Source organism: Cetorhinus maximus, chromosome 1 (assembly GCF_964194155.1).
Source record: "Cetorhinus maximus chromosome 1, sCetMax3.hap1.1, whole genome shotgun sequence".
Classification (NCBI taxonomy): domain Eukaryota; kingdom Metazoa; phylum Chordata; class Chondrichthyes; order Lamniformes; family Cetorhinidae; genus Cetorhinus; species Cetorhinus maximus.
This window is the reverse complement of record NC_135879.1, coordinates 18350118-18364854: the sequence shown is the minus strand read 5'-3', so window position 1 is coordinate 18364854 and position 14737 is coordinate 18350118. Positions and strand designations below refer to the sequence as shown.

Genomic DNA, 14737 nt, shown 5'->3' with positions numbered 1-14737 from the left:
GCCTGCCTTTACTTGGATGTTTAAAAATCCCCCTCAAAAGTACTTAACATAAGGTCTGTACGTTGGTGTGGGAAGAATTTTAGGAGCATGAGGAAAAATCAGTGAAAGCTTACTAATGCTAGCAAAGAAAATTGCTACACATTAATGCACACTTAGCATGTGGATGAGCTGCAGGGCACAGGGCAATTTGAGTGCCTTTCCTTTTTAGATCACAGTATTTCAATTTCCTATCATTTTAATTTAATGGCAAAGCCCTAATGTTCTTAATTGTATGATTGCCTAAAAGGATTAAGCACGGCCCCCGTAATTGCTGATATTATTCAGATATTTAAGATTTTATGCAGTTTTACACCACTTTGCAGTTTTTAAATAGATCTCTACTGTGATGTTTGCTAAGATAGTAAATGGGATGTAATTCAGTATTAAATACTTCATAGAATCTTTACAGTGCAGAAGTAGGTTTCTAGTTGAGGGAACATATAATTACACCAGCTGGCACAATAGAGGACACGGCTCTGGTGCTTTGCCAGGAATTTCACCATTCATCAACAGATGAGATATCAGAAATGAATTATCTAGCCGTGGAGATCCTCTTGAATTATGGGTTACCTTCATCCTTCCCATGAGCTAATCCATTTTCAGCTTCTTTACATTTGCTTCTGTTTTAAATATTATTATCGCTTAAGTCAGAAATAAGGCAACTATATTTCATTCATATGACTTACAGGTATGGCATTCAAATAACTTCTTTCAAAACAAAGTGAGATTGATAAATTTGGATTTAAAAGCCTGCTGGTAAAATAATCAGTTTGTAGTCCAAGAAGTTCAGCTGAATATTGTTCTTTGTGACTTTCACAGTTATTAACATCTCTGTGTTGAAATGAATGTGTACACCATAGGGATAATTCTCCAAGTCTGCACTAGGACCACCTGTGGCACAGGAGATTACCCCACCTCTCTAACTAGTTTAAACCACCTTTATGTTTACAAGTTATACCAAATTTCTGATGGCACCAGTAAACAGACCCGCCAACATACCCTAATAGTAGCGCAAGGATAAACCCAATCTTTATAGCAATGTTTATGATCTTGCTATATATATACATAGCAGATGTCTTGTTGCATTGGTGAAACTCCATTTGGAACAGTTATATTCCTGATTCCAAATATAGTACACATGCCCTGCCACTGAATTAGAAATCAATCACAAAATCAATGTCACTCATTACAATGCTTTCCCTAAATTTTGGTTTCTGTATCTTTCTTTTGTTGTCTTTCTCTGCCTTCTTTGAGGTGTTTTATTGGCCTTCTTCCCAGCTCCAAACTCCTTCACTCCTTGCAAGAATACTCTTTCTCTCTCATCCATGCCTTTTTATTCTAATGCTCTCCTGACTGGGCTCCCACATTATACCCTCCATAAACCTGAGGTCATCCAAAACTCTGCTACCCGTGTCCTAACTCACCAAGTCCTGTTCACCCATCACCCCTGACCTCTGTTCAAGCACTGTCTTGATTTTAAAATTCTCCATCGCTGTTTTCAAATCCTTTCATGGCCTTGCTCCCCGCACACCCACTCACCCCCTCTAGCCTCACGACCCTCTGAGGTATCTGCATTCATCTAATTCAGGCATCTTGAGCATACCCCATTTTAATTGATCCATACTGGTGGTCCTGCTGAGTTGCCTAAGATCTGGAATTCCCTCCCTTTGCCTCACTACCTCATTTTTGTCCTTTAAGACGCTCCTTAAAACCCATCTCTTTGCCCAAGCTTTTGGTCACCTGACCTAATATTTCCTTATATAGTTCAGTGTAATATTTTGTTTTATATGCTCCTGTGAAACTTTATTGCATTAAAGATGTTATATAACTGTAAGTTGTTGTTGTTTTCTTCCCTTCCCCATCATTATCCTGCTCTGTTCTTGCATCTGTAGCTCTGATCTTAACTTTCAGTGAGGATTAGGTAGGTGGGGGCCATGGCATATGGAAAAGCACTCTGGTGCCGCCAGTGAGGCCACTTGGATTTCCATTCCTGGGCCTCACTTGCCTGCTCCCGGTCAGTTCCCACCCAAAACTGGCAGTTGGCCAACATATAGGGGAGCAGTAATGGGTGGCAGGAAGACACTGCAAGGGGTCCAAAGGAACAGTCCCTAACATTCCCAGGGCAGAGGAGGCCCAAACATTTTTTGTGGAAGCCAGAGGACTCCTCTGCCTCCTTTGGCCCAAAATGGAATCTCAAATAACACAAGGAAATATATACCTGCCCTGAAAAGCCACAACAACTGCCCCCCTCAGGTCCACACATAGTTAAAATAAACGGCCCTGTTTACATTATCAAAGTCTTATGTTGATAGTTAAAGGAGGACCTCACTGGTTTCTGATGGATGTGCTTTCTGCCTTCTTGGAGGAACTGCATAATACCCTGGTCTCAGGATAAGAACGGACAGTCAGCAGCGCGACCCACAAGCAATTTTAACCGTCCTTTATCTGTCTGTCTTTAGTTTGTTGGGGGAGAATTTTAACCCCATGGGATGGGTATGGGAGAGAAGGGTACGGCGGTTACAAAAAAGGAAAAGGAACTTGGCTGGCTGTGGAAACTCATGGGGCAGAATCTTCAGCTTGGCGAGTGGGGGCGGAGCCCACTTGCTGAGGCTTAAATGACGTGGGGTGACGTCGGGCCTGCGTCCCGATGTCACCGCGTGTCATCTAGATTTTCAGTTCGGCGGGTGTGTAGCTGGGTCAGCTGCGTGTCCGCTGAACTGCCAAAGGCCTGTTAAAAAGCAATTAAGGCAGTCAGCCGTCCAACCTTAAGGTTGGCGGGCAGGCGAAGAGCCCAGGCGGCTTTTGCATTTTTCATGGAACCTCATCCACGGGCGGGAGGAGGTTTCATGAATGATTTAAAATTTTCAGAAAAATGTTTTATTAAAAAATAATAAACTTAAAACTAATCTCCCTGAGGCACCTCTGTGCCTCAGGGAGGTTTCTGCGCTCTTTCGCACGCTTGCTTCCGGGCGCGTGTCACGCTTAATTGGCTCGCCCACGTAAAATGGCGGCGCACGGCTGATCAGGGGCGCTGATCGACTGCTCACCTGCCCCCGCACAACCCCCACCCCGACAGGGAGAAAATTCTCCCCATGGCAAAAAGTGCTAAATCAGTTAAATTCAGCAGGACCTCCAAGAAACCCATACTTTTGGGTTTCCTGGCTGCTGAATCTCTCCCCTACCTTCCCCACCGTCTCCCTTTCTGCGTCACGGGCTATTCATCTGAATCTGGGGTCAAGGTACATTGTGATGCAATTTAGATGACATTCTAGCTGATCCATTCAACATCTGACCCAAGAGTAATTGAGCTGACAATGTAATAGCGACATGTTTTCCATTCCCCGGTACTCTTTACCTTAATAATTAATGAGCACAAAATCATATTACACTGCCATCTTTAAAATAAAAGCAATTTAAAATCCACACTGCGTCCGAAAACTAACATCAGGGTTTTGGGCTCAGTATCATAGTTTAATGAAAACTATTTAATCAGTTTTCAATAGCTAAGGGAGATGCTGGTTTTCATATATATATATATTTTTTAATGCTATTATTAGTCTTCATCATTTTCAAATCTCCTTAAAAGCCTGGATTTCCCATTCTGATATTATGTCTAATTCATTATCTTTATTGCTTGCTTCTTATAAAAATTAAGTATTGATTATCATACTTCTTACCCATGTAGGGCTTTGTCCCAGCCATGGATATGGCTTTCTCAGATTCCTTCACCACAGTTGCTACGTTGAAATCAGTGATGTGAACATGCCCTTCAAAAAAATAAATTTAATTTAAAAGGAAATTCTCTGTAAAGACAAATGGTGCAAGGAAGAAAATGTAACATTTCATCCAACAATATCAAATGCAGAAGAGTTGACTAGCAGTTAAATTTGTAAAGAATTGTTGAACAAATGACTTAAAAGTTGCACGCAATAGGAGAAATCTTTTTGACAGATTGGACAATTTGTTCTCAAGCTGTAGGTAACCGTCTAATTTGATTTTCAAGAATTGCACAAACACAGAATCCGGGAGGCTTTATGGTTTTATGAACAGGGTTTATGAGCTCTGGAGCATTGATGCTTTAAATACAATTCTACATCTGCTTGTTTCGCAACATTTCAGGGACCTGGGAGATTCATCAACAAGAAATGATCATTTTATGTGAATTCCTGTACGAGAGCTTCAGCCACAAAGGATGTGCTGACGCCATTTTAGGTAAAGTCTTTGAGTGACTTCACCTGAGGCACTATCCACTCAGAAGGATCACATCCTCTAGACATAAAAGCAATAATATAAAAAATGAATGATCTGAAGCCACTTATGTAATTTACTTTCCCAATCATCTGGGCAGCTCAAAAGAATATGAACTTTATCTAAACCGTATTTTCTTTTCTCAAAGGATAATTTCCTACAGATGTTGACATGTAGTAACAAGCAATCAAAATAACAGCCTTCATGTTGCCCATTATTATTGATGGCATGCATTTAACTGCACTGCTTCCCAGAGCCCTTGCAAACAGAAAGGAGTTTCCTCCCTTTAATAAGCAGCTGGTCTGTGATCATATTTGACTTCTCAGAGGTGATCAGCAAAGAGGACCACGAGGAAATTGGAATGGACATGCTTAACAGATTCAAAGGTGTCAGCTGTGGATCAGTTGGAAGCATTCTTACCTCTGAATCAGAAGTTTGTGAGTTCAAGTTCCACTCCAGGACTTTAGCATAAAAACCAACAGTGACATGCCAGTGCTGTACTGACAGAGGAACTGTCTTTTGGATGAGGTGTTAATCTGAGGCCCCGGCCCTGATTTTTGTGTGTCCTTGAGAAAACCCACTTTTGCATCTTCTGACGTTTATGTGGCTTTGCCCGGGATTTTGGTCTTTTCACACAGGGTGTGGATTCGCAGTGTATTTTGTGATCTGTAATGGAGTGCCTAAGGAGTGTGGGTGCAGAGGAGACTGTTTAGAAGGGCCACTTCTGTTCTCCAACAAAGCAGTCCAGCTCTCAACATCATTTAAAGGCAACCTAAACCTCATCCCCTACCCACCCCATGCCAGCCCAGGCCCCCTTAGGTCACCCATGCAACCTCCATACCCGTTATGTATTCTCTATAGCTGCTTACCCAGTATGCACTATATATAGTCCTCAGGAGTCATGCAATAGCAATTATTGTAAAATCATTGGAAAAAATTTAAACCTCTAACAATTTAATAAAATTTTGAATTCAAACACACCATCATTGATGCAGGAAAGAAAAAGAAACTACTACAATGCAAAAAAACAAATCCTTCAAGTGCTTATTAGGTTTGTAAACAGATAAGAAACCACATCAAAGACATATTCTATTATTATAGTCTCTTAAAAAATTCAATCTGTCTTGGATCAATAGGCCACTTGCTGAGATGAAGCCATTATCAGCTTTTAAAACCCAAACAAGCATTCATAATGGCCACAGCTGTCATAACGAAAATTTCCAGCTAGATTGCCTGAAACTGACAGAACAGAATGATGCCCCATTTCCGTTTCATAGCAGAGAGCCTGTCAATTAATGGAGCAGAACAGGTATAGAAAAATTTTTCAACTTTCAAAACCAGCTTTTTTTTGAAACAGCCAGTGCTGTCAGTCAATTTAAATCACAGCATAAAACATGACAGCCATGTCTGACAGGATTTTAAAAACATTTTTCAATGCGTTAATGCACTTTTCACAATTTAAAAAGTATTGCAATGCATGATAACAATGACACAATACTTGTCAATGTAAGAGTCAATTTACTTTTACAGGACCAATTCTTATGATGAATCATTGCATTAAAAAATGTCTACGTTATGGGAAAGATTTTTAGATCAGCATGCGGGCGCGATTGGCGGGCCCGGGAGTGGCTAGGGAACGGACCGCCGACTGCGATCAGTCACTGACCGCGATTTTACGCTGGCTGGCCAATTAACGGCCAGCCAGCATGAAGTGTGCACTGAAGTGCTCAGTGCTGCCAGGGTGGGGTTGAGAGCGGGATGGGCGCTGACGTAAGCTGGGGCGCAGGCGTGCATTGAACGAGAGCTCCCTGAAAGCAGAGAGCTGCCTCAGGGAGCTGAAGACTTTAAAACAAGTAAATAAAGTTTTTAAAATCCAGAAAAAGGTGTCCATGCATCATAATCAGTCACCTGAACATATACATGATAAAAATTCTGTCCATACCTTTTTATTTTTTCATTATTTAATAATGGAAACCTCATTCTGCCCTTGGATGAGGTTTCATGAAAAATACAAAGTCCATTTGGCTGATTCGCCCGTCTGCCAACCATAAGGTTGGATGGACATGAAAAATTGGAGACAATTACAACTTTAATTGCATTAACTGGCCTCTTAATTGTTGGCAGGCTGCCTCTGACTTTTGAGCGTGCCCGCCATCCAAAATATTGTGCCAGCATGGGATGGCATCGGGGCACTCGCCCGACATCATCTCGCGTGATTTTGCGTCTGATCGGGTCGGGCATGTGCCCGCACACCAACCTAAAAATTCTGCCCTATAATATGGCATCTAGCAGTGACATTTGAAGCTGTCAAAATATTTTACACTTACCTTTCAGTAAGTTCCTGACTCCTGAGCAGGCTTCCCTCAATGGTCATGAACTCTCCGAGGAGGTGCAAGTTTTTTAGGGCTGACAAAAGCCACAACAGCACACAAAAATAGTGTGTGGGAGAAAATGCAATTATTCTGTGATCCTCACAATGAGGACACTGACCTTGGAAGAGATGCGTGTGCGTTTTGCATGCAAGGCCACCCCAACCCAACAAAAGGCTGCAGGAAAATGGTGTGGAGCAGAGAAGGCAGAAGGAAATTGTTTTCCAGCAAAAAACCTAAGTACAGCGTTTTGCACCCAATTCACAACTGCACTGGGAGCAGAAACCTCTCAACTGCTCCATCAGGTGGACATAGATGATTCCACAGTACTATTTTGAAGAAGAGCAAGAGAGTTATCCCCAGTATTTTAAGGCTGGCTTAAATGGATATGCTCTGCTTGAATCCAATTTCCTGAGGTTAGTGCATTAGCATAGCTCCAGGTTATGATTTGATTGGATTCAAGAATGCAAGATTGGTGGGAACTGAAAACTGAGTTTGTAAATGAAATTCAAGCATCTGGGGACATCTAACGTGTTATAGCACAATGGGAGATAACATTTCTGAAAGACTTTGGAAAGCTTTAAAAAGCATCTTGACCTGTTCCAAAGTTGGAGGCAGAGTGATTAGGAAGCAACTGGAAAACTGATATTATATTGTACTTAGCAGTAGGGTGGATGTTCAAATTTAAATTTAAATTCAATCATTGCATCACTATTGTTTGCACTAAGCTGTAGAGTAAAGGGTTAATGGTTATGTTAATTAGACAATGGTGTTAATGATGATGTTAGCATGACATCAGGGTCAGGTGAGCAAGAGACCCCAAGGCAGCAAGACACAGAACAGTGTGTGTCCAGAGAATAGTGTACTTACCATGGAGTCTTGGATGTAAATAGTGTAAATAGTTTTGAGAAAAACTCAATAGTGATTATCCCCAAGTCGCTCACGGAGTAAGTCAAACCTCATTGAGCCAGAAGGCCAAACACGTAAAGGATGACAATCCAAACCATGGTGGCAGCCCAAGCCAAGGCGAGGGTCAAGAGATAATTTTGAAAATGTTATACATATGTTTTCGGCTGGTACCATCAGCCATGCAACACTGCAGTAGGGCTCATTGTCTCTAGGCTGTCTGAGACAGGTGATATGGTTTTTCCATAAATACTGCAGTTAGTTTGTCACCAACATGTGAATGAGCCTGATCCGGAAGGTTAGGCAGGGACAGTGCTCACCGAAACAGGCAGCAAACAGCTACACCCACCATTGATCTGCTGGATCAACAAATACACAATGTCAAGTTCCAGATGTACATCGATGACACCCATTTTATCCCACCTCCACTTTTCCCAAGCCCCCCATCATCTCTAAGTTGTCACGCTGCTTGTTTGACATCTGGTATTGGATGAGCAAAGATTTCCTCCAACTAACTATGAGGAAGATCAAAGCTGGTCACCACCACAGTTTCTGTTCAGTAGCCATCAACTCCATTCTGCTCCCTAGTAAATGACTGAGACTGAATCAGAATACTCCCAGCTTCGGTACTGTATTTGACCCCAAGATGAACTTCCGAACACACATTCACTCACTCCATCACCAAGACCGCCTACTTTACTTCTGTAGCATCACCCGGTTTTGCCCAGGCCTCAGTTCATCTGCTACTGAAACGCTCATCCATGGCTTGGTTAACTCTGGACATGACTATTCCTGAACGGCCGCTTATCGTACATCCTCCATAAACTTGAGTTTTTCCAAAACTCTGCTGCTTGTATCCTATCTCACACATGTCCCATTCACCCATCACCATGGCACTCTCTATATTGGGTCCCGGTCCAGCAACGCCTCAATTTAAAAATGATCATCTTTGTTTTCAAATCCCTCCTCAGTCTCACTTTTCCCAGTCTCTATTCCTCCCTCCAGCCCTATAATCCTACGAGATTTCTGCACTCCTCCAATTCTGGCCGCTTATGTATTCCTGATTTTAATCATTTCTCCATTGGTGACCATGTCTTCGGCCGTCTAGGCCCTAAGCTCTGGAATTCCCTGCCTACATCCGTCTCCTTCTTTCAGCTACTCCTTACAAGCTACCCTTTGGTTATCTATCCTAAATCTCCATATGTGGCTGGGTGTCAAATTTTGTTTGATAACATTACTGTGAAGCAGCTTGGGATGTTGTACTACATTAAAGATGATATATAAATGCATGTTGTTGTTGTTGTTGGGAATCCTGCTGGATTCAAAAACTCAGTTGAGGCTATTTTTAAAGGTTAGACAACTATATAACTTATCATCTAAGTAAAGAAAAGGAATAGTTTTCTAGGAGAGAATTAATGGATTCAGAAGCTCAACTAACAAAAACTCAAAGGATTTTGGTTGTTGCTGGTACATAAAGGCTAATTTTCTTCGTCTTACTCTCAGCAATATCTATAGGCTGTCCACTGTATGCAAACCTGCTTCAATTCCTGGTATTTATTTCCATTTGATGTAACTTCCTACCAGTTGGGCAATGATGGAAAGTGATCTAAAATGTGTCCTAATGAGCTAATGTTTCTTATAGCCCTGCTCTCTAATCATTATGGCGGTGGGCTTCAATACTGTCACTATGGCAGGCCACAGGTTTTGGGGTGGCTATTCCAGTTGACTTTTGATTGAAAATTTCAAGGACAGCATTGTGGGAGCATAATTGAAGATACAATTTCAAACTCAGTCTCTTTCTTAAACTGCAAGATGGGACAGACCTTGCAGTTCTAGCTTTTGGCATCTCGAGGATTGGGTCCAGCTGAGAAAAGTGTAGCTCTAATCCTGAATTCTCAACCAAGTTTGTTTCATAGGTTTGACCGCAGCCTGCTAGAGTAGGCCTTATACCTTTATTGATGAAACTGCTTCCAGCATGGACTGGTCTCTTGAGGCTTTGACTGTAATGACTTCCCTTTTTGCACGAGTAAGTATATTGCTGTGTTTTATTCAACTGTGCCCAGCACAACATCCAAACTTGGCACCAAAAGGGATTAGTACCTGCTCTGAACTAATTTGGCTAAAGGCTGTAAGAACACATTGAAAGTCTGAACACGCTTACACTACCATATCATCAAACTGACATCTTTCAGCAAAGATTATCAGAAAAGTGTTTTTTGTCTTCTTGTTGGCTTCCCTTATGCCTAATTAGAAAGAGCAGGGTTTGAAAAACATGAGCCTAACAAAATCCTCACTGTCATCATTCTGTCAATATCATCCAGCAACACCATAAAATGGAAGTGTATACTTTATTGGATTACTCTTCTTCTAACAGGTACATTTAGCTGAAGTTCTAACAGCGGTTGGAGTATTGCCAACAGAGGATGTAAACCTGGACCAGGAGTATTGTATTTAACTAAAAGGTCAATTTTTTGAAGTTCTATATTTTAGTACCAATCTACTTTTTTCTTGACAATTTTTTCTTTCTAATCCCTGATTAAATTATTCCATCAATTGCTAGTTTTAAATAAAAATACAGTACAAGTTTCACCTTTCAACATAATTCATTTGTACTGAAAGCACACAGTGTGATATTAGTATTAATGCATTGATGCATTTGTGTCAAATTCCTTTGCCCATTCTTTTATCAAGGCCAGAGACCAGCTTAAATTGAATTAAAACAATACCATAAGGAATTGCATACAAATGGTAAAATGTGCCATAGTTATTAATGCATAGTGTAATTTCTACCCAGCTGTCTTTTAATCCGTTGTAGACATCTTGCAGAAGTAAATCTAAATTTTGTTAACACTTACTTCAGTAAGGGGAGATGGTGACATAGCGGTAATGTCGCTGGACTAGTAATCCAGAGGTTAAAAACAGAAAATGCTGGAAATACTCAGCAGGCCTGACAGCATCTGTGGAGAGAGAAACAGAGTTAATGTTTCGAGTCCGTATGATTTTTCTTCAGAGCTCCGGGGAAGGGTCATGCAGGCTTAAAACATTAACTCTGTTTCCCTCTTCATAGATGCTGTCAGACCTACTGAGTTTTTCCAGCATTTTCTGTTTTTATTTCAGATTTCCAGCATCTGCAGTATTTGGCTTTTATCTTAGTAACCCAGAGGCCCAGGCTAATGCTCTGGTGACACGTCAGCTGGTGGAATTTGAATTCAGCTAATAAATATGGAATGTAAAGCTAGTCTCCCTAATGGTGACTATGAAACGGTCAACAATTGTTGTAAAAACTCATCTGGTTCACTTATGTGCTTTAGGGAAGGAAATCTGCCGTCCTTACCTGGTCTAGACTACATGTGACTCCAGAGCCACAGCAATGTGATTGACTTTGAACTGCCCTCTGAAGCAGCCCTAGCAAGCCACTCAGTTCAAGGGCAATTAGAGATGGGCAACAAATGCTGGCCTTACCAGAGATCCCCACATCCTGTGAAAGAATGAATCCAGTGATGTAAACTAAAGCACAAAGATATCAAGAAGCTTAATTCCTTCCAAGTTAATATTGTCAGGCACAGGATTGTAAGTATTAAAGTCACAGGGTGGAATTGTCCCAGATTTGCACTAAATGCGGTAGCGGGCAGGCAAAACGATGTTTTACCCGCTGGCCGCAATGGCGGCTTTTCACATCGTATCATCCCAAACCTACCGCATTAAGTATGAATTCCCAGGAAACACGCCATTCCCATGGTGGGTGGGCTGTCGTTTGCCCGCCGTGCCATCACCTTGCCGATTCATCACTCCGGGTGCCATATTTAAAGTGCAGGCACATGCACACCTCTCAGTGCTTCCAGCCCATGCCTGCAGCACTGAAGACATGGCCCTGAAAGGCAAGAGGACTGCAGCCCCCAGGTTCTATAAGTCGGCCCTCGAGCGCCTTTTGGGCGCAGTGGAGGCCAAGCATGATGTCCTCTACTCCCACTCTGGCCGCAGAAAGGACAGCAGCATCATTAATCCAGCTTGGCGGTCAGTGCCAATGCCCCGCAAAAGAGTCATCGATTGCCACAAGAGGATGAATGATCTCCTCCATGCTGCCAGGGTAAGTCTCTCTTCTCATCACTTTCAACTCACACACTCACTGACCCATCACAGATCCACAGGGCCCTCACTCACTGCCAGTTCAAGGGACATCACCATTCACTCTCCCTCACACACCTTCATTGTTCTCATCTCGTCCATGGGACCACTCACCACCCACACATGCCAGGTACACTTGTCATCTGGTCTGGCAGAGGCCCTTACATTCTCTCCATCTTTATTCATTCTGTATTCATCAACGGGGAGAGGTCGCAGACTGGTGGAGTAATGCCTGAAATCATGATCCTCATGGACTTTGAAAACAGAGCCATCCAGAGTATCTGTACTAATCCTGTGCTGATGGTGAGATCGGTGGTGCTTTACCAAATGAGGATCCAGCAGTGCAACATCCATCAGACAACCATGCCATGAGTGATGTGTCCTGTTCCATGTGTCATGCCCTAATTACCTCTCCTTAATTTTTCAGGGAAGCTGCCAAGGGTATCTATGGCCCAGGGCCTCCAATCAAGCCTCGAAGAAACCTCTGATGAGGAATCTGAAGGCACCCTCCTTGAAGTTCCATCATGGCGCTCACCCACACCCTCCACCAGCTCAGAGACGCACACCTCAGTGGGACCTAGCTTTAGAATAGCCTTGGGATCATAATCTGGTGAGTACATAGCACTGTCTGATCCACAGCAGATGGTGACAGGGACTTCCCAGGTGCCTGGAACTTGGAGGACTGCTGGAGGCCAGAAAATTGCTGTGTGACGAGCCTCTGGACTTGGTCATATCTCAATTACTGGAGCTGCAAGGGCAAGCTCGGAGACATCGAGATATCTGCGGCGCTCCTCAGATTGCAAGGCCATGATGGAGAAGTCCATCCGTCTTCAGGCTGAGGTGGTAGCACCGGCATGCCAATGCTCCAAGGTCAACACTGGTAGAATGGCAACCGCCATGGAGACCTTGGTCCAGGACAATGCTCCTGCACTGCTGCGTGGGCTCAACTCCATTACTGGTGCCATAGTTGGCCTCCAACAACGTCAATGTGAGGAGTGTGGGGCAGCTCAATCTCACTCCAGCTTCTCCTTCTCCTCAAGGGGTCAGCCAGGAGTCCTCAAATACCCATAGGGAGGAGGATCAGCAGGTGCACAGCCCAGGGCTGTGGGAGTATCCAGCCCATTCAAATCCCCTGTTCTTGTGTCCTCAGCAGCTCCAGCTCCACAGGCCAAGGAGGGTGCCACTGCCACACAGCAGGACCCCGAAAGCAAGCTGAGACCCTCCAGGTCTCAGCCCTCCAGAGGATGCCCACCAAGGCCGTCACACACAGGGCATTTCAGTCAGCAAGCTGCCCCCACCTCCACTGTGGTTGCCTGGGGAGCACCAAGACATAGCGACAGGGTTAGGAAGGTTAAGAATATGTAACTCTTCTGTTAGAAACCAAATAAACTGAATTAAGAAAACAAAGGGCAAATTAAAACGCAGCCCCTGAGGTGAGGGATACTGCAAAAAGACAAAATCTCAAAGGAAACTTACAAAACTCAAGTTGGAATGTGTTTAACAGGGTCAGTGAAGCACATCCAATCCCTGCAGTGCCCACTGGGCATGGAAGGCCTCTACCAGGCTGGCAGACACTGGGTGATCCCTCTCCAAGGACACCCAGATACGAAAGAGGGGCAGACAGTTGGGCCGGATGACTCTCGCAATCGCCCGCTCCCTGGACCTGTTGAGGCCAACTTGCCCAGGCCCGGGAGCAAGTTCACGAGGAGGTCCTCCTCCCTCCCTGCCCCTCTCAGCACCGGGTGCCTGAAGATCAGGAGCGTGGGGCTGAAGTGCAACCAAGAATGGGGTAACAAATTTTTAAATAGCTAAAAGGGAGTGCAGCCTACAATGTAGTCATGAAAGATGAGAAGTGTAATCAGCAGGAATCGTGCCTTCTTAGGGAAGTACCAATGGATTTCAAATCCAATGCCTTAACCCCTGGGCCACAGGACCCTCACTCACTGCCAGTTCAAGGGACATCATCTCTCTCACACACACCTTCATTGTTCTCATCTCGTCCATGAGACCACTCACCATCCACACACTCTGGGCCCATCCATCCAGGTGACTCCAAGAGTGTCCAGCCCATCCGACTCCCCTCTTCCCGTGACCGCAGCAGCTCCAGCCCCACAGGCCTAGGAGGGCGCCACTGCCACCCGGCAGGACACTGAAAGCCGTCTGGAGCCCTCCAGGTCTCTGCCCTCTAGAGGTCACCCACCAAAATCAGCACAGACAGGGTGTTGCAGTCAGTAGGCAGCCTCCACTTCCGCTGTGGATGTGTGGGGAGCACCAAGATGTGGTAGCAGGGTTAGGACGATTAAGGAGAACTGGTTCACAGCCTGGGGATGGGTGTTAATCACTTGTACATACTGTTCACTATTGCCAGTAAACTCCTAAGACTGTCTCCCTGTCTATGGTTCCTTGTCTGATGAGCAGTGTTCGTGTCACTCAGGTGTGAAACCTTTCTGCACAAGATAAAGGCAGGTGTCTCAGTCCAGGGCCTCTTCCCTGTGCTTTGTGCAGCCTTCAGACCACAGTGATGGTCAAGCCTCACACTCCCTGGAGACATTACTGATGCCTGCAACTCGAAGGTGCTTATCTTTGCTGCCAGAATGTAGTGGGCAGGAGTCACAGAGTTCCATCATTCTCTCTGTGTGTCCTCAGTACCTTTAAGGTGGAGCTGGCCCCCAACTCTTCAGCACCTGTGACCGGTGACGCTGTGCTCCTAAAGGGGTCAGGTGCTGAAGGCAGGAAAAGGATCAGATGATTTGAAAGTTTCATGGCTGCGTCTCTATGATATGACCCTGATCACAGAGCCCAAGCGAGCTGCCCTCAGCCAGACAGGAGTCAAGCATTCTCAGAGGCTATGTGAAGATCTATGGAGTGTCCTTACTGCATCATCATCCTGAAATCGAGCAACTATTAGGGTCTCCACTGCGTCTCCATGACAGGAGCCTTCTCAAAGGGTATTCACACTGCCATTAGCCAGACTGGAGTCAAATGTTCACAGATGCGATGTGAGGATCTATGGGGTCTCCGCACTGCATGTTGTCATCATCCTCCACAAA

At 44.2% G+C, this 14737-nt stretch overlaps 1 protein-coding gene across 1 annotated transcript in view; it reads right to left on the bottom strand.

Annotated features, from left to right (window-relative positions):
- The window catches only part of LOC144677927 (serine/threonine-protein kinase 32B-like), a 368461-nt gene that overhangs the window by 55038 nt on the left and 298686 nt on the right, over positions 1-14737 (bottom strand). The window contains exon 6 of the mRNA XM_078537920.1: positions 3717-3806. Within this exon, the coding sequence (XP_078394046.1) occupies positions 3717-3806 (90 nt within the window). The remainder of the gene's footprint in view (positions 1-3716; positions 3807-14737) is intronic.